This window comes from Theropithecus gelada, chromosome 9, assembly GCF_003255815.1.
Source record: "Theropithecus gelada isolate Dixy chromosome 9, Tgel_1.0, whole genome shotgun sequence".
Lineage (NCBI taxonomy): Eukaryota > Metazoa > Chordata > Mammalia > Primates > Cercopithecidae > Theropithecus > Theropithecus gelada.
The window spans coordinates 115,281,945-115,303,050 of record NC_037677.1 but is presented as its reverse complement, the minus strand read 5'-3'; the positions used below and the strand labels follow the sequence as shown (position 1 = coordinate 115,303,050).

At 39.2% G+C, this 21,106-nt stretch overlaps 1 protein-coding gene across 1 annotated transcript in view; it reads left to right on the top strand.

The window, feature by feature from the left end:
• Positions 1–21,106, top strand: part of CACUL1 (CDK2 associated cullin domain 1) — a 72,825-nt gene that overhangs the window by 37,315 nt on the left and 14,404 nt on the right. Inside the window, exons 4-6 of the mRNA XM_025396738.1 lie at positions 9,569–9,664; positions 14,036–14,138; positions 19,464–19,553. Of these exons, the coding sequence (XP_025252523.1) occupies positions 9,569–9,664; positions 14,036–14,138; positions 19,464–19,553 (289 nt within the window). The remainder of the gene's footprint in view (positions 1–9,568; positions 9,665–14,035; positions 14,139–19,463; positions 19,554–21,106) is intronic.

Here is a 21,106-nt window from a genome sequence, read left to right as displayed (position 1 = left end):
TTAGCCAGGATGGTCTCGATCTTCTCACCTCGTGATCTGCCCGTCTCGGCCTCCCAAAGTGCTGGGATTACAGGCTTGAGCCACCGCGCCCGGCCTACAGTGTATCTTATGTTTAAGATTGAGGGCCGGGCGCGGTGGCTCATGCCTGTAATCCCAGCACTTTGGGAGGCCGAGGCGGGCGGATCATGAGGTCTGAGGATCGAGACCATCCTGGCTAACACGGTGGAACACCGTCTCTACTAAAAATACAAAAAATTAGCCAGATGTGATGGCGGGCACCTGTAGTCCCAGCTACCCAGGAGGCTGAGGCAGGAGAATGGCGAGAACCCAGGAGGCGGAGCTTGTGGTGAGCCGAGATCACCCCACTGCACTCCAGCCTGGGCCACAGAGTGAGACTCTGTCTCCAAAAAAAAAAAAAAAAAGAGTAAGATTATGTTGTTGCTGATGCTGCTCATACATTTGCACAGCTAGAGTGCTGGTCTGGATTAGAAGTATCCATGCAGACCTGGATAACATAAACAGCAAAGCATTGCCTAAATATCCAGTGACAAGGAACTGATGAAATAGACAATGATGTGTCCAAACAGTTGTTAAAATTAGGTTATAGAAAGAAAAATGGTGATGATCTATAGCTGGGGGATAAAATCAGGTTACAGGCTGTGCACGGTGGGTCACGCCTGTAATCCCAGCACTTTGGGAGGCCGAGGCAGGCGGATCACCATCCCGGCTAACACAGTGAAACCCCGTCTCTACTAAAAAAATAAAATAAAAAAAAATTAGCGAGGTATGGTGGCAGGCGCCTGTAGTCCCAGCTACTCGGGAGGCTGAGGCAGGAGAAGGGCGTGAACCTGAGAGGTGAAGCTTGCAGTGAGCCGAGATCGTGCCACTGTACTCTAGCCTGGGCGACAGAGCGAGACTCCGTCTCTAAAAAAAAATAAAAATAAAATCAGGTTACAAAATAAGCCATAGTTGTTTAGAAACAGACACATGCACACAGGAAGAAAAAAAAAGAACAAAGGGACCAAAATGGTAATAATTTTCTACCAATGTTGGTAGTGGTTATTTTTGTATAGTTGCATTTTAAATTTTTAAAAATTTCAAGGAACATATATTACTTCCACAAAGATACATGTTTTGTCATGTTTATTAGGGCCTTCTCTTCCTCCCCTTCTTCCTGTCTACTTCATTCCAGCATGCAAAAGTCACTTATTTATTTGAAGACAACCAGAATGCTTTTGTGAAGGTAAAAGCACATATTCTTAATTTTTTTCATGTTTCATTTTGGTTGGATGGGGACGAGGATGGGGGTAGGCAGAGGAGGAGGGATATAAATATGAAATTGTAGAACTCGTTTGTATTTTACATCTGCGTTGTCCAGTTAGTCATGTATGACTATTACAATTAAAATGAAGTAAATATTTGGTTCCTTAGTTTAATTAAACACATTCCAAGGCTCAGTAACCACACGTGGCCGGTGGTTACCATATTGAACAGTGCAGATATAGAACATTCCCATCATCAAAGAAAGTTCCTTTGGGCAATACTGACCCACATGATAGTATATTTAAGTCTGTTGACTAGTAAAATTGTTTAAACAAATCATCCTCTTCTAAAATTATTACTATACATCAGATTAGGGTGACTGACCAACCAACCTTTCTTGTTTAGCTTTGAAAATTAAAGATGACAAGCTTTCTTTCCCCTTCCCTTCTGTGAAGGTGTGGTATGTATATCAAATCTGTCTTTTCCTTTCTTGCTGTAAGGCATTTTTCACACTAGGACCATGTATGTATATGTATATATTTTTAGCGGTATTTCGCAGTGGTGTTTGACTATTTAAACTAGACACTGAAATTATTTTTTATATAATTATGCATAAGACTATTATCTAGTTCTACCTTTTTTAATTTAAAAGTTGTTTTGAAATTATTGTCTGTAACATCTATATGAAGTTACTCAGTGCAACAATCTGGTAACAAAGGATTAGCACCAAGCTATCAGTATGACATCTGATTAAATAAATAGTACATTCAAGCATCTTACAGAAATAGATATTCTTCTTAGTGTGTGTGTTTTGAGGACCTCGGAGGGTCCCCAAAAGCCTTTCAGAGGGGTCTATGAATAATGATGGATAGATGCTGGTGCCTTAGCATGAATCTTCATTTCCACATGCTTGTGAGGGGGAGGAAGCCGTTTTCATTAAGAATGTCCCAGATGAAACAGAGAAAATTATTAATTTTATTAAATTCTGACTTTATACTTTAAAAAATATTTTATGTAAAGAAATGGGACACTGCATACTAGAGTACAATGGCGGTTTTGAGAAAAAGTGCTTGTGTGATTGTATGAATTTTGAACTAACCCTGCCTTTCCCCATAGAACACTATTTTCACTTGAAAAATGGCTGACAGACTATGGTTAGACTTTGGCATTTGACAGACATTTTCTCAGAAATTAGTGAACTAAGATTGTCACTTCAAGGAAAATGACTGACAGTATTTGTTGCCAATAATGAAATTTGAGCTTTGAAGTGAAAATTAAAATTTTGGAAAATTTGTATCTACCACTGTGACCTTGATAGCTTCCCAATACTTAAAAAGACTTCTGATGAGATAAGTGTTGATACTGTCTCATCAGAGATGTATTTTTTGATATTGTCTAATGAAATCAACATTGGGAAGATCTACATAACTCAGAGAATCAGTATTTTCCAAATGACCAATGTGTGATGTTATAAAGTATATATGGAAAAGATCCATTCAAAGTAGAAGATGGACCAGTGGCTTTTAATGGAATAGACTAAAACAAATTCATTGACTGTTTCAGAAAATAACACATCACAACTGATTCCATTGCAGAAGCAGATATGAGAATCCAGCTGTCTTCTATTAAGCTAGGCTCTAAAGAGACTTGCAAAAATGTAAAAACAGTGACACGCCTCTTACTAAATTTTGTTTTGGTAAATAGTTATTTTCATAAAAATAAGATGGTGATGAGTTTGTTATTGTCATTTTAGAATGAATTAATATGTATTTTTAGAACCTAGTTTTAATTTTTATTATGGTAAATACTCATAGATACAACCTGCATATAAACAAAAAGCTTTTTGGAATCTTGAGTTGTTTTTAGGAGTGTAAAGGTTTCCAGAGACCAAAATGTTAGCAAGAACCACTGGAATAAAACTGACTACAAGATCCATTGTTAGGGAAAGTGCAGATGTGTGTGATTATACCTTAGCATTTGTGTCTAAAGAGCTATAAATGGAACATTTATTTTCTAGTATAGGCATAAAATTCTTCTGGAAGGATATAAAAAGTATTGGTTGGTTCAGGGAGGAAGGAATGAAAGGAAAACTTACTCTAAACCCATTTGAACTCATTTGAATTTTCAACCAGATGAATGCATTACTCATTGTTTTAAAAATATTCTCACACAGCTATATTACAAAACTCAGGGAATCTAGATCTGTTACGAAAAATTGGAGCAAGTTTGGAGTAATAGTGATGTTGGTGGCGGTCCGTCTGGAGTGGCTACTGCCATCACGCCGCTGTAGTAGGGAGGTGGCACGGGTGGGGCTGCACGCTCCATGGACCCGGCAGGAGCTAGGGACAAGCAGGAGCTTTGCCTCTTCTGAGTTGGGTGGGAGCACACTGGGTGCTGCTGCAGCCACCCAGTCCACAGCCGTGGACTCAGACATCCCTGCATTCTTGGGGGCCCAGGAAGGACCCCCTGCCCTCGAACGCTCAGAAGAGTCTGCTCCCACTGCCTGGCTTCTCCCTGCTATTGGCACCCACTCTGATCTTGGAGCAAAGTTGGGGGTGAGCCCAGGTGCTGTCACAGCCTGGCCAGGTGTGCACATGCTCAGGGCAGTGCAAACACACTAGCCCCCTGCTGCCTCAGTCCCCTTTGGACTTTGGGCACCGACAAGTATAGAAAGGAAGCCGAGGGGTGCCGAGCTCAGCTTGGTGCTGGCCTGCAGGCGCCCCTTGGCACCTACAGCGTGGGCTCCTTGAACGGCAGCAGTAGGCAGACAGGTTCCTGGGTGGAAGAGGGCAGGTCCCCAGTGAGGCCCCCACCTTCAAGCCAAGGAGGGCCTGAAGGCTGGGGCCAGGCTGCCAGTCTTACAGACTGGAGTGGGAACTTGTGGTGGCTTTTCCAGGCCTGCCTGTGGCTGGCCATGGACCAGTGGGCACGTACTTCCTCCCTTCTGGGCCCATAAAAGCCCTGGGCTTACCCAGAGCTGAACAGTTGTTGAGATGACCAGCTGCAGAGAGGAGCCACTCACTTTAGGGCCTGTTTTCTGCTGAGAGCTGTGCAGACAATGGGACGACCAGCTGCAGAGAGGAGCTACCCTTTCTGCTAGGAGCTGAACACTTGTCCAGACAGCCAGGCTGTGGAAAGGAGCTGCTCCGTGCAGGTTTCCTCTGAGCTGTTCTGTTGCTCAGTGAAGCTCCTCTTTGTCTTGCTCCTCCACTTGTCTGCAGATCTTTTCTTCTGGTCACAGGACAGGAACTCGGGGCCCGCTGAATGGTGAAGCTAAAGAGCTGTAACACAAACAGGGCTGAGACATGCCCCTTGCTCGCCACATTGTGGGCAAAGAGAAGGAAAGAAGAGTTGTGACCCTTCGGGAAGCCCAGACCTGGGAGCTCCCTGAGCCAGGGCTGTCACTCCCTCTTTGGGGCCCTTTGGTTCTTAGAGTTTTCAAGCTTCCAGGCACCACCATATTTCCCAGTGCCATCTGTGGAAGCTGCTTGTGGTGTGCCTGGTCCGGCCACAGCCTCTCAGAGAGCCGGCACCTGTGCCAGCACCTGGAGCTGCTTGCCCTGCTGCAGCAGCCAGCATGTCTGACTGTGTGCAGTGGCCGGACCCCATGCTCACTCACACACCCCTTGCCATTCCACACCTGACTTGCCTTTGGCAGGCATGGGACCCAGGCCAGTAGTGTGAGCCGAGCGCAGCCTGCCAGGTCGAGTGGGCAAAATGAGCCCAGTGGGTCTCAGCAAAACTCAGGTAAAGACAGGGGTTTCTGGCCAGAAAAACGACACCCCAAAGATCCTGTAACAATGGTTATTATTTTTCTGGCAGTTTTTTCTTGTTTTCTTTGGGGAAAAAGCAAAGCTTGCTTGTTTAGGGGTAAAAACTTGAATGTCCAAGCCAAATACTGTCATGTTGAAATAAGGTAAATCAAATAGGTAACAGTTTCCCCAATGGGGCCTAGAGTGTAGTATAAAGTGATCTTTGTAAAAAGAGAACATTATTTTAGCGCAACAGCTTTTAAGATTTTTTTTCACGTAATACTTCTAAAATGTATTTCTTTGCCAAAATAATCATTTTTAGAGTTCTTCGAAGCAGTTTAGAGGAAGATGTTCCATTTGATTCTGTTCATGAATTATAGGTAAAAGTTTGCCTATAACATGGATCCATTTTCCCCAAGTTCTTTAGTTAACAAAGAATGCTTTTAAAAATGTTATTACGCCAGGTGCGGTGGCTCATGGCTGTAATCCCAGCACTTCGGGAGGTCGAAGTGGGCGGATCACTTGAGGTCAGGAGTTCAACACCAGCGTGGCCAACATGGTGAAACTCCATCTCTCCTAAAAATACAAAAATTAGCTGGGTGTGGTTGCCCACACCTGTAATCCCAGCTACTCAGGAGGCTGAGACAGAGGAATCACTTGAACCCGGGAGATGGAGGTTGCAGTGAGTCGAGATGATGATGCCATTGCACTCCAGCCTGGGTGACAGAGCAAGACTCCATCTCAAAAACAAAAATGTTGTTGGATTTTTTTTTTGAAGCATTAGACAAATGGGTAGTTAATTCAGAAAGGAGTTTACTTCCTAGTTGCATATACATGTGTAATACTTGACATTTTCAAAACACCCACTATTTTATTTGATTTTCATCACATCTTGGAAGTACCACAGCTAGTATTTTTCCTATTTTGAATGTATAGATATAGATATTGAGGGCAAAATGAATTTCTTAATGTCATACAGCCTTGTTAAGTAGGAATTTAGATTTAAATAATGCTAAATTAGATTGAGAGTCAAAGTTGAGATTTAAACAAGACTCTTTCCTTGGAAAACAATGCATTCTGTATCTACTATGTTCCACGCACTGTGGTCAGCACTGGAGATACACAGATAAGACACAAATATTGCCCTCCAGGGGCTTGAAGGTAGTGACAGAGACTACCCAGTGAGGGAAGTGAGTGTAGTGGTGCCCCACGGAAGGGCCATGTAGTCAGATATTTTTGAAGGAATGACTAGAAGTTAGCCAGCTTAGTGGGTGTGGATAGAGATGGTCAGGTAGAAAGAACAGTCAGGGAGGCCTTGTGTCTTTTGGGGAGTGCTAGTATTCCCATTGTCAGTCCTGTTCTTTGCCGTGCAACCAGAGGTAGACAGTTGTGCCCTATATTGAGAAGTTTGTAAAAAGGTTTCAGGGTGCCAAAAGAGAATTTAAGTAGATGTAGAAGACCTTGGATTGATCATGGTTTGACTCGTAGTTCTTGGGTTTATTCACTGTAGAATTATAGACAGGTGACTATTTCCGAGCCCTAGTCACCTCATCTGTAAAATGGAAATAACATTCAATTTATAGGCAGTTAGAAGGACTAAGAAAAAGAAATGGGCTGAGTGTGATGGCTCACACCTGTAATCCCAACCCTTTGGGAGGCTGAGGCTTGAGCCCAGGAATTTAAGACCAGTCTGGGCGATATAGCAAGACCCCATCTCTACCAAAACAAACAAACAGACAGACAGACAAATTAGGCAGGCCTAGTGCTGCATACCTGTAGTCCCAGCTACTTGGGAGGTGGCCGAGGTGGGAGGATCGATCAGTTGAGCCTGGGAGGTGGAGGCCGCAGTGAGCTGCACTCCAGCCTGGAAGACAGAGCAAGACCTGTCTCAAAATGTACAAAAAATAAATAAATAAATAAAAAAGGAAATGTAAATAAAAACACCTAGCGTGCACCAAACCTGTAAGTACTCAGTAATGGGAGATGAATTAGGAGAAGTAAAGACAATTCTTTACATGTATATAAGCTTCTAAGTAGAACTGAAATATGAGTTGAATCTTCTTTGAAAATAGTATAAAAATATTTGAACATTTCTGAAACAGCTTAGCTGAAGTGGTCTTATAATTTCATGTTTTAAAATTTAATATTGGCCGGGCGCGGTGGCTCAAGCCTGTAATCCCAGCACTTTGGGAGGCCGAGACGGGCGGATCACGAGGTCAGGAGATCGAGACCATCCTGGCTAACATGGTGAAACCCCGTCTCTACTAAAAATACAAAAAACTAGCCGGGCGTGGTGGCGGGCGCCTGTAGTCCCAGCTACTCGGAGGCTGAGGCAGGAGAATGGCCTGAACCTGGGAGGCGGAGCTTGCAGTGAGCCGAGATCGCGCCACTGCACTCCAGCCTGGGTGACACAGCGCGAGACTCCGTCTCAAAAAAAAAAAAAAAAAAAAAAAAAAAAAAAAATTTAATATTTAGGAATCCTTCCATATGGCATTTCTTAATATCCTTATTTGAAAGCAAGACTTTTTGTGTAAGATGTGATTGATAGGCTGTGGGACTAACACAAGTTAGTTCTTGTGTAGAATCAGTTTTGCTTGCATTCTGTTGTGTACCATGCTCATCCCCCAACACTCTGACCCAGAAATGAATTCTTAATTGGAAGACCTGGATCTGTCATTTGCTGATGGTCTAATCTTAGACAAATTAGTGGCCATTTAGGTGTTTCTTTAGTGTTAAAATGGGACCTAATTAACTTAGCTTTACAGAATAGAATGAAATCATGCATGGATGCACTTTTGTAAAACAGTGTCTTCAACTGGGCTGCCACAACAAAATACAGTTGACCCTTGAACAACACGGGTTTGACCCATGTAGGTCCACTTATCCATGGATTTTCTCCCACCCCTGTGACACAGCAAGGCCAACCCTTTTCCCACTGTGGAGATGAGGATGAAAATCTTTATGATGATATACTTCCACTTAATGAATAGATACATTTTTTCTTCTTGATGATTTTGTTAATATTTTTTCTCCAGCTTACTTTATTGTAAAACTACAGTATAAATGATACATATAATATACAAAATATGTGTTAATTGACGGTGTATGTTACCAGTGAGACTTCTGGTCAACAGTAGTCTGGTAAATTTGGGGGGGATGTGAAAAAGTAATACACAGATTTTTGACTGTGTTTGGGTGTTGGCTCCCCTAACTCTCCGGTTTTTCAAGGGTCAGCTGTACTATGAACTGGTGGCTTAAACCAAGAAATTTGTTTCTCATGGTTCTGGAGGCTAGGAAGTCCAAGACAAAGGTGCTTCCTATTTGGTTCCGGGTGAGGGCCCTCTTCCTGGCTTGTAAATGGCTGCCTTCTCACTGCAGTCCTCACATGGCCTTTTTTTCTGAGCCCTGTGGGAGGAGTGAGAACCTGAGTGTTCTGGTGTTTCTTCATCTAAGGACACTAATCCTATAGGATCAGGGCTCTACCCTCGTGACTTCATGTAGCCTTAATTACTTCCTTATTCCTAGTATGGCAGTATGAGGGGTTTAGGGCTTCAACATAGGAATTTTAGAGGAACACCGTCTATATTCTACTCAGTTTATAACATACGAAAAAGTTGGAAGTGTTCTCTTTTGATGGTTTTATGATTTGGTATTTTGTAAAAGTGAGTTAATAGAGGAATGTATTGTATTTTACTACTCTACAGAGCTGAAGATGTATATGTGTCATTTGTATCCATGCTTTCTAACTAATATTTATAATTAGTTACAGAAGTGGTTTACAACCAAGTTAGCATAGAAATCAGAATATTTCTGTGCTTAAGGTAATTGTAAATTTCATTAGCCATTCTAGTAGTACATGAAGCCTATACCACTTAGTTGAATATCCTCCCAACTTATTCCAGGTTCAAATATAGTTTGGTTTCTATATAGAATATCCATGTAATTCAGTAATAGTTTTAAAAAATCATGTTATTTATCTTTGAGTGCATCTTTTTTTTTTTTTTTTTTGAGACAAAGTTTTGCTCTATCGCCCAGGCTGTAGTGCAGTGGTGTGATCTCGGCTCACTGCAACCTCCGCCTCCAGGTTCAAGTGATTCTCCTGCCTGAGGCTCCCAAGTGGCTGGGATTACAGGCACCTGCCACTCCACCCGGCCAATTTTTGTAGTTTTAGTAGAGACGGGGTTTCACTGTGTTGGCCAGGCTGGTCTTGAATTCCTGACCTCAAGTGATCCACCCACCTTGACCTCACAAAATGCTGGGATTACAGGTGTGAGCCACCACCCCCGGCCTGAATGCACCTTTTTATTCAGTAAAAGAAGAAGCCTTTTAATTAACATTTGAGGTTACACAGCTTTTAAAGATGGCTAAACCTCAGTTTTACATAGATTTTGGAACAAAGGTAGAAGTCTTACCTTCAGAGTGTACGTGTCTTCCTCTTTTTTTTTTTGGTGAATCTCTATGAATTCTGAATTCCTTCTATTTGTATTTCAGATTGTGGTGGAAGGTCTTTCCCAGGTTTCCCAGATTGATCACACTTCTGTTCTTTCTCACAGGCCAGCCCTCCAGATCTCTATATTGAAAGATTTAATATAGCTCTTGGACAATATATGGGAGCATTGCAGAGCATTGTGCCTCTTTTCATATATATGGTAAGTTAGAGAGCTCCTTCCTCCTTCCCAAATACCTAGGTGTATTGGTCAGAGCACAAATAGATGCAAAGAGTTAAGCATGTTCTGTTTTTCTTTTAGTACATTTGTGTTAGAAATGGAAATTTAATTATTTCAGTAATGTTTGATAGTTGTTGACATAGAAGAACTTTTTTTTCTGCTTTGAAATTCCGTTAAGTAACAATTGCTGAATAGACAAGTAGGCATTAAGATAAGCAGTCACCCACATGAGTACTTATTTTATTTCTGCTATGTGGAAGGCACTGTGTTTGGTTCTACAAATATAAAGATATGTAAGATTTCTTGTCCTCAGAAAGTAAAATGCCAAGTAAGTTCTTCCATAAAAAATAGAACAGTAAAACATTGCTGCCATTCTGATGATCTGTTTATTTGGAAAGTTATGCTATGAGTATAAGCTGTAGACTGTGACTTTGTTGATCAGCTTCCTCCCTGTTTTAAATATCCAGAGTCATAGAGTCTTAATGTTAGTGCTCCTGTTGCATGGAGGAGCCCTTAGAAACCATGATCCCCGTTCTTTATTAGACTAGGGAATGAGATGTTCAGGTTGATCCTACTTTTTGTAGCATGTAGGTTGCTGTATGTGGATGGCAATCTTACAAATGACTTACTCTCCATGAAATGCACTTAACAAAAACAAAACAAAAGTACACCTACCTCTAATTTAGAAGGCACTTCCCAAAAGACGATGTAGTACTTCATGATTTTCATTTACACTTACTTCTTGGTTACTGACAACAATTTTAATAGTACTAGTTTTCTAGTCAGTATAATGCCAAAGAAACTGGTTTTTGCCTTTTACCAAGAAAGGAATGTATAAAAAGGCTTTTCTTTTGGTTTAAGTGCCAGAACTCCTTTATGAATCATGAAACTAAGGAAAAATATTATTGATAACACTAGGAATAAGTGCCTCTAGGTTAGCAGAATTAACTTACTGGGGAGAGTGTAAGCCTGGGAGGTAGCTACATTGTATCATTTTGGTGAAATCCTATCATGGGCTATTCATCAGGAGTGTGTGTTAGGTAAATGTCCTGTACTGACAGAGCAAACATTTTATTTCCGTGCCAGCCGACTCCTTATTCTTGCTGTTTTAAAGTTTTCAGTGGAGACCAGGTATGGAAGCGGAGCTGAAAGACAGGGCCTGTTTGTGGATAAAGGAGTTTAGGGTGGGTGAATAGATTTCTTGACTTGCATGTCTGCCATTTTAATGGCATTTACCAGTAAGCATGTTGGCTAGGTAGCATTAGTAATAAAAACAAAAGTCTGTTATAATTTTGAATCAAAAGGTAAATAGCTGGTTTATTAAAAGAATAGGTTAAGACAGAAAGGTGATTTATGCTTTTCTGTATTGCCATTGTTGCTTTCTTAAACTTTATGGTGGGATCCTGGGGTTTAAGAAGTCTTGTGTCAATTTAGAGTAAATGAACTTCAAACTTACTGTTTCAGCTAGCAGAATTCAAATAAGGGATCTTAGATTGTAAAGCGTAACTACAACTTTTCTTATAGATTAAGAGCTTGAATTTGCTTTGTAGTTACTTTTGAAAATTTGTTATTTAAATTGTTTTTATTGTCCAGAAGATAGAAATTATTTGAACTTTGGTACTGCTTTGTTAGAAAAGTATATTAAAGAAAATAGTTTGAAATGTTAACCTACTAGTGCCATAATAAGCAAAGTTTCATTTGCTGACACAGAAATTTTTTAAAACATTTGTCAAAATTAATGTCTTTGTTAGAAGTCTGTCTATATGAATATCAAGAAATTGTCATTAAACTAGAAGATTAATTGTAACTAAGGTCTTGTTGAAAGGCACAGAGATGAAATAAAGACGTTTATTTTTGCTTACAATTTTGGAATTTAACATTATTGTACCTGAGACAAAGTTAAAAAGAGGTGGACTAATTGGAGTTTCTAAGTAATTCTGAAGTTTTCATACTATTTATTTTTAATGGTTTCTAGTTACTTACAAAGAGTAGAAAGGGTACATTAAAATGCTGGGCATTCAGATCTTAAATGTCAATAGGACAATATACCAGGAGAGAAAAGCATTATGAACATGTTACAGTGCTGCAGAGGTTTTGTTTATGGCCAGTCTTGGGGGCCAGTTTATGGCCAGATTCTGGGGGGCTTGCTCCCAACAGATCGTCATTGGTGGCAGGGGTAGATAGATCAAGGGAACAGAGCCCAGAAATAAGCTGAAGTAAATGTAGAAGTTTAATAAGAAAGGTGACATTTCAGATCAGTAAGGAAGGAGTAGATTTTTCCATACCTAATGTTAGGAATTTTTTTTTTTTTCCCCTGTAGAGATGGGATCTTGGTATGTTATCCAGGCTGGTCTCTAACATCCGTCCACCTGTAAGACTTCCACATACAAGAATTACGCAGGTTTATTGTCATCAGTAGGGACTATTATTTAAATAATTTATGGAAGACAGAAAAATATGCAATTATAAGTAACACAACTCTGTTTTTTTAAGAGAAAAATCTTCCAATATACAACATTAAATGAAAAATGAAAAAGCAAGATACAATGCAGTGTTTAATATTTTCTCACTAGTATTTTTTTTTTTTAGGGGGAAAAAAGCATATCCACATATATGCAAGGAACATCCTAGAAAGAATATACAGAAGTTTTCCCAGTGTAGAATGAATGGGACCTTTTGGGATTGGGTCAGAAGGTCTGCATTGAGAGACTTTTTATTGCATACTGTTTTGCATGCGTTCTATTTTTTAACCATGTGCATCTTATTTTTATATATTTTTTAAAAAGACGGAAAAAAACTTGTGTAAGAATTAAATGGCTAGACGTAGTGGCTCACATCTGTGATCCCAGCTACTCAGGTGGCTGAAGTGGGAGGCCAGGCATTTGAGACCAGCCTGGGCAATAGAGTGAAACCCTATCTCCAAAAAGAAATCTTTTTAAATTAAATTGAGAGAATCAGTGAGCGACTTAACATTCCTCTATGTGTTTTCTACTCTTCTGCATTAACACTTAAATATGAAAAACTTTTTTTGCTGGGCGTGGTAGCTCACGCCTGGAATCCCAGCACTTTGGGAGGCAGAGGTGGGCGGATCACCTGAGGTCAGGAGTTTGAGACCAGCCTGACCAATATGATTGCATTCCAGCTTGGGCAACAAGAGTAAAACTCTGTCTCAATAAAAAACAAACAAAAAAAACCAACTTTTTTTTTGGACTTGCCAGTAATTCTAGTCAAGATTTCAGCTGCAAGAAACAGACAACATGATTCAAAGTGATTTAAATAATGAAGAGTATTATCTCTTGTAATAAAACTCCAGAAATGAGGCTGTGTCCAAGGTTGGTTGAATCTGTGGTTCAACAGTATTACTAAGGACTTGGTTTTTGGTCTCTCTGCTGTCCATAACATCTGTTTTATCCTCTTCCCTGTCACGGGTGTCCGTGTGAAGAGACCACCAAAAGGCTTTTGTGTGAGCAATAAAGCTTTTTAATCACCTGGGTGCAGGTGGGCTGAGTCAGCAAAGGGAGATAGGGGTGGGGCAGTTTTATAGGATTTGTGTAGGTAGTGGAAAATTACAGTCAAAGAGGTTGTTGTCTGGTGGGCAGGGGTCACAAGGTGCTCAGACCGGGAGCTCAGAGGGAGCTTCTGAGACTCATTGTCCAGGAGAAGGAATTTCACAAGATAATGTCCTCAGTTAAGGCAGGAACCAGCCATTTTCACTTCTTTTGTGATTCTTCAGTTGCTTCAGGCCATCTGGATGTATAGGTGCAGGCTTGGGCTCAGAGGCCTGACATTCCCCTCATGGTTATAAGATGACTGCAAGAGATTTTTCCCTCATGCCAAGGTTTCTCTAAGGCTGCTTGGGCTGCCTTGAGTGTCTACCTCTGAACCAAAGGTGGTCCCCAGGGAATGCCAGAAGCTGAATGACTTTCATCAGTGAAATTGAGTGTGTGCTGGGGAGTCAGCCAGTGCATGTCCACAGCCTGCTTTCAACCCAGATCATTGATAAATGGGGTAATTTTCATTAGTGTTTCTCCATGTTGTCTTTTGATGATATATTTTTAAAGGGTGTTCCACACAGTGTGGTTCTGCAATGTTTGTGCATCCCTGTCTAGTTAATGTTGGATATCCCCCAGTGTTCTTTCGGAGATGTATGGTTCAAAACTTTTTTTCATGTTTTCAACCCGTGCCAGAAAGACAAGTAACTAACAGCTGCAGGGCTTTTGTTGTTGGATGTTGAGTTTTTCTGTTTTAATTGATGCCTTTATGCATTGTTTTCTAAAATATTTAGTGCTCCAGTTCATTAGACTAACCATTTCCCTAATTAATACACAAAAAAGATTTCATTTTATTTTTCAGAATAAGTTTTACATCGAAACCAAGCTTAACAGAGACTTAAAAGATGACCTTATAAAGCTGTTTACGGAACATGTTGCAGAAAAGCACATTTACAGCCTAATGCGTAAGTAATTCAGCTTATAGGGGTGAGATAACACTAGCAATGAGCTTTTTCTTTTTGGTCTGAGAGCACTGTCATGTAAATCCCAATATTAACATCTTCTGAACCAGATAGGAAGTGTTGAAGCCCACCTGAGACACTGCGGAATTAAAAATGGGACTTGAAGGTCACCCCGTGAGCTGTGAGCACCTTTACCAGGTCATTGGACAGTGCCCTTGTGTTGCCCTGATAACTTGTTGCCTGCCCCTTTTTCTCCCTGACAGTGGGGAAAGTATTATTAGGAAGTTCACTTCTAACTTTACTACCAGTAACTCTAGAAGGAATACAGTGTTGTTTCTCTGAAATGGTAGTACAGAATCCTCTGATTTTTACTCTTTAGTGCAGAAACCCTTCTCTAGTCTGGTTCTGTCATTTATTCTCTATTTTAGGCAAACTTCTTTGCGTCTTGTGGCCCTGAGTTTTCTCTCCTGTGAATTAGGATTTGTAAAATATTTCATGTGCCTGTGTAGATTATTAAGAATATTAAGCTCAGTTAGTTTCTCCTCTCCCCATTCTTGAGTCCTCTTCCCCTCGCAGTAGGTAGCATCTCATCCTACCTTTCCTGAAAGAATATACTTCTCCAGGTAGAGTTAGGAAGTCCCTGTAACCTAATGTCTCGGCATCCTTTTAAAGCTCATATCTTGTGTGACACATCAAGTCATTTTTTCGAATGTGGCACATATTTGGGTTGGCAGGATGTATTTTTGCTTTCCTGTGAACCATAATTAGTGTCTACCACAATGAACTTTTACTAGAATTTACAAAAGAATTGTTCCAAGCTTGACCATAAACTTTTTTTTTTTCCCGTTTTTAATGTTAAGTGAAAGAATTATCGAGCGTGGGGCTAGTTTAGAAAGGTAGGGTTTTTTCAAAGAATAGTGTAGTTGAAGATAATATACATTTCATTATTATGTTCCCAAGAGATTCCAGAATCAGAAAAGAGGCCTAGAGTCTTGGGAATATGACTTGCATTTTTTTTTTTTGTAAGGCTGGGAGATGTTTATAAACATCTTTAAACATTGTCTCATGAGGTATTCCAGGTATTATAACCACTTAAGTATTTCCTGATACTGACATTGTCTTTTTGCTTTCATGACAAGATAGAGCATTTTGAAATCTTGTTAAAATTCTGTAGAGAAATGCTACCATTTGGTAGAAAAAGCCTGTCTACTTTGTAAATATATTTTATTTGCCAGTAATTTGGAAACTAATTTTATTGGATGTATGCAAAGAGAATATTCAAGAAAGAATATAGTAGTCCAGATCTGGTGAGAGAAAACATAATCATATTGTCTGGTTTTCAATAAAAATTACACTTAAAGGTGGATATATCTTTTTATTTCCAAGTAAACAGAAAGGTCCTTAAGCTTTTGTAAATTGGACAAAACTGAGTTTGTCAGATATTTATTGCACAATTATCAGGCATTGTACTTAGAGAAATGACTGGCCTCATTGGTTTGAGCTTCAGAACAACAAGGGACAATGTTTAACTGTATTATGTGGATGATCATCGAAGGTTTTTAAACACACAGGCACTGCTTATATTTGGTAGGACCTATACTTTAAAAATATTTAATTCTCCTAACCCTATAGGATAGGTGTAATCATTACCCTCATTTTAGAAATGGAGAAACGGAAACAAAGAGAGGTTAAAGTTTCAACCAGAAAAGCACAGCTATTAATATCGTTTCCACTTACACATTTTTATATTACCCCTTTACTGCAGCCAAACAAATAATTACATTCAATTTCTGTAATTTTCTACAATCTGATCAATAATTTCCTTCCCGTGGCTTCAGATAGATCTGGAAAGCTAGTGTTCACATTTATTATTGTTGTGTACCAAATCATCCAAAAACACAGTGGCTTGAAACACCAACAGTCTTTTATTTTGCTCTGCAATTTGGGAGGGCTTGGTGGGGTAGCTTATGTCTGCTCTGCTCTGCATTGTCTGTTGTGGCTTAACTGGGGGCTGGGGCTTTCAGTGTGACTCATTCACATGGCTGGTAAGTTGGTGCTAGCTTTTGGTTCCTCTGTGTTTCCTTCATGAGTGAGTATCTCAAGATACAGGAAATGGAAACTGCTGGTTTCTTAGATCCTGGGCTCAGAAGCTGGCACAGTGCCACTTTTGCTGTATTCTGCTGGGCAAGTGGTCACAGAGCCAAAATTCCAGGAGAGAGGAATATATCCTACCTCTTGATAAAAGGCATGTCAGAAGAATTTGGGAGCCATGTCTTAAAACCAATACAAAAATGTAAAACGAATACTGTCTCTGTTAATAAAGAATCAGTTATTGAATGCCCATATCATTCATTATTGGTATGTTTCATGAATGAAAACAGTAACTTCTTACTGGGGATAAAACTAGTTTTCTGTCGGCTCCATGGTATAATCATTTTTTACATATTTGCTTATAAAATAAAGTGGCTTCTATTTTTGGCTGATAGTAAAATTGTTTTCCTTTGAAATTATTTGAATTAAACTCTGAAAGCTGCAGAACTACTAGGATCTATTGTTAATCAAGGTTATTTACATAGTGTGTTAGTGATTCTGAGCAAATGTAACAATAAATGTGTAGCATGGGGTTAATGGTAGAAATTTTCTGGGAAAATATAGTACGTTGACTTTTACAGCAGCAGATTTCTAGTTCAGTTTGCATAGTGTTCTAAATAGTTACGTTTTAGTTAATTTTCTTAGGCAATTGTCTTTTAGTTCAAACCATTGTAGTTTGAAATTTTTTTGAAGCCAAGAGTATTTTCAGTTTTGATTTTAAGAATTGCTTTTCAAATTAATAAAGGAGAGAATCTCCTAAGCAAGTGTGTAGCACTGAGGAATACTTGAAAGAGCAGAGGAGCTTCGTTCTGGTCCCAATTCAGGTATCAAAAGGTGTGTGACTTTCTCAGCAAGGCACTTAACCTGTCTAGACTTTACGATTAGAACTTATCTATTCTAGTGTTTAAACTATATGGCTTATTGATATCTGTGTGATGATTGTTGCATATAAGCAAGCATTTCGGTGTTGGTATGGTGAAGTAGAGTACAGAATTTAGAGTAAAACGTTCTTGAACCTCTTTTGCCTCTAGCTAACTCTGTGACTTCAGGTGGACTATTCAGTGAGGGGTTTTTGTTTTGGCCTTAGTTTCCTTACCTGTTAAAAATAAAAAGGTAAATGATCGAACTTGTGAGAATTAAATATATGTAAAGTACCTAGCACTTGCTAAATGCTCAGTACTCTTTCCTCTCTCAAGTTACCACCCCCAAACTCCCATTTCTTTTTCCTTAAAAGGGGAGATTAACTAGAAAATCTTTTAAACACTTTTCCTATAGAGTGACACCTTAACTCTAATAATCTTTTGTTATTAAATGTAATCATTTTAAAATTTATTTCAAATATTTATGTACATTTTATGTGTGTATCTTTGTATTTATCATTTCTTCATAGCTATCAAATTTGACATAGGTGATTACAGTAATGGTAGGAATGGTTTACAAATGTATATACTTGACCACATAATCAATATGTTGTTCAATATGAAGAGTTAGTAGGATCATGCCTAATTGCAGGCCAAAATGGTGAAAAGGTTAGGAAGATGGATTAATAAAGAGAGAGAGTGCTTGGATTTTGGATACATGTTGAAATTAGAATCTTATGAGTAGAAAAAACTCTGAAAACCTAACACTTATAATTTAAATTTTTAAACATTGCATTTTAAAGCAACATGATTTTCTGAAATGCTTAGCATTTGCCTACACCAAGCTTGTCCAGCCCATGGCCTGCGGGCCCCACGTGGCCCAGTAAGGCTTTGAATGCTGCCCAACACAAATTTGTAAACTTTTTTTTTTTTTTTTTGAGATGGCATCTTGCTCTATCACCCAGGCCGGAGTGCAGTGGCGTGATCTCGGCTCCCTGCAACCCCCGCCTCCTGGGTTCAAGCAGTTCTCTGCCTCAGGCTCCTGAGTAGCTGGGATACAGGCGCCCACTGCCACGCCTGGCTAATTTTTTTGTATTTTTGGTAGAGATGGGGTTTCGCCAGCCTGGTCTTGAACTCCTGACCTCGTGATCCACCCTCCTCAGCCTCCCAAAGTGTAAGGGATTACAGGTGTGAGCCACCACTCCCAGCCCATAAATTTTCTTAAAATGAGTTTTTTTTGCAATTTTTTTAAGCCCATCAGCTGTTGTTAGTGTATTTTATGTGTGGCCCAAGACAGTTCTTCCATTGTGGGCCAGGGGAGCCAAAAGATTGGACACCCCTGGTGGTCTATGCTGTTCAAACTTGTAACTGTCTACTGATGATAAAATCGGAAGGATAAACTTAACAGTCCATCTCTGATGGCCTTCATCATATATATGCAGACATAACTCAAATTGTATGTTCGAGACTATAAAATCCTCATTGGCCTAGTAAGATGGCATTTCTCTTTTTAGAAAGGCATGAATAGAACAAAATCAGTTTACATGTGATGTTACAAGCCTGGCTTAGGGTAAAATCATACCAAGTTTGTTGTTGTTATTAGCAAATGTAGGTCTTTGAGATAAATTAAAAATGAATCATTTTAGGTCAGTAGTATCTGTTGTGTTCACTAATCAATGGAATTTGTATTTGTTAGTGATCTAATCTAGAGGAATTGTTAGTTGTATTTGTTAGTGATCTAATCTAGAGGAATTATTCCTCCTGATTAAAAACTTTTTAAAAATGTTTGTGTGGCAGTAGATAACCTAAAAGAAAACTGTCTCTGTTGTCATGTTCAGAGTCAGGGTCACCAAAGACATGAAAAATGAGAAAGATGAGCCATCATCATCCCTCGCCCTTAGCTCTTGTAAGAAAATAGTAGATGTAGCTATAGCGTTTGGGTAAATGAATTTCTGTCTCTGATCACAGTTACCAAATAATTACTAATGGTGATTTGGGGGAAGGAGAAATGATTGAGGGAGGTTATTGTATGATACTTTATTCTCCAAATGTAATGGAAGCATTTTCAACTCAACTCAGTTATAATGTATCATTCATGATAGGTTATACTAGTGCTTTTAGAAAGCTTTATTTACTTTTCAGAACCTCCATGAATTGATTCATTTCCATTAGTGTGTCAGCAGACCTTCACGTATTTTAGCTACTGCACTGGATTGAAAAAATAAAATCCTTAGTATATAAACGTTTGATTGGTTTATTTGACTGTTCCTTTCTTACAATTGTTTATGTTTCAGGAGTTTTTGGGAAAACAGTAATAGAGAAATCTTGACAATCAATACGTGTTACATTCTTTTTAACCTGTTTTCTCTTATTTCAGCTTTACTTTTAGAAGCCCAATCGACACCATTTCAGGTCACACCTTCAACTATGGCAAATATTGTGAAAGGCCTGTATACCCTCAGACCAGGTAAACATTTCTCATTTCTGTTGGAGTTGGAACTGTTTGTTACAGCCTTTTCCAAGAGGGCAGTGGTTCTGTATGTGTTTTGTGAGGCCTAATGGTACTTGCATTTGCTGGAGCAAAAAAATTAAATAGACATTCATCATTGTAAAATGTAAACTCAGAGCTCAGTTGGAATGTTCTCTGCTAGTGGAAACCAACTAGTTTGTTTTTTTGCAGAACCTGTGAGGGAAATACAAGAAATAAATTGTAGAATACAATTTATTTTATGGATAAAATTGAACCTCATATTTGGTCTTAATTTCTCCTTTACTTCCTACCTCACGCTGCACATACAGACATCCACATTCACAAGTCCATCTTCTTAGGCCTGTTAAGTAACTTGCAAAGTTACAGTCATTTTGTAAAGATGTTCTGGGGAGAGAAATAGAAATAATCACAAGAACTAAAGGAAATACCAAAGATAACTATAGTCAAAAGCATGGTTTTAAAATTAATGTGTCTGTCTTAGAATAAAACACTATAAATTTAAAGGAATCCCAAGGAGCTTTTGTATGTATCTTTCTATAAGCGAGAACCTCAAACTTGTCGGAATTGTCTGGCAACTTATAAATGTCCATGGGAGAGAGATTACAGAAGTTATCAAGATAGAACATTGTTCTACAATCTATAAACACAAGGGATGCTTTTTAGACAGTAATTACCTTTTTGTGAAATTCTTTGAGGAGTAAATGAAATAAAACATGATATAAAGAGCTTAACGCACAGTACCTGATATCGTAATAAGCATGCAACCATTCACTGCTGTTACTACTATCCATTTGAGTTTAATGGTTATTTTAGTTAATTGATGGCTTGTTTGCTTCATTAATTTAAACGACCTGTCAGAATTTAGCAAGCTAAAATGGAAACCAATTGAAAACTGGGTACTGGTAGACTGATTTTAGAAATACCTTCTTAGGCTGAGTGCGGTGGCTCACACCTGTAATCCCAGCACTTTGGGAGACTGAGGCGGGCAGATCATGAGGTCAGGAGATCCAGACCATCCTGGCTAACATGGTGAAACCCTGTCTCTACTAAAAATACAAAAAAATTAGCCTGGCATAGTGGTGGGCGCGTTTAGTCCCAGCTACTTGGAAGGCAGGAAAATGGCGTGAACCCAGGAGGTGAAGCTTCCAGCCTGGGCAATAGAGCGAGACCCTGTCTTTAAAAAAAAAAAAAAAAAAAACAACCTTCTTAGGCTACTTTAAATGATTAATGACTTCTAGAGTATTCAAATTTATTGTTAAATTTGGATCTAGGTTTTGAGCTCTACTCTCTGATTTTTGACAGAAATTACTTGTATAAAGTAGTAAAGATATTTTATTGCATGTGTCCAATAAACTGATATTTTTCTGTATCTAGTTTCTCAGAATTTTACAGCAGTGTGATGAAGATGGCTCCTGAAATTGTGTGTGTGTGTACGTGTACTAGGTTATGAATGATTTTTTTTGTTTTGAAAGCATCTAAGTGCAGTATGATAAATTCTGCCTCCCAAGTAGGCAGCTTTATAAGCTCTG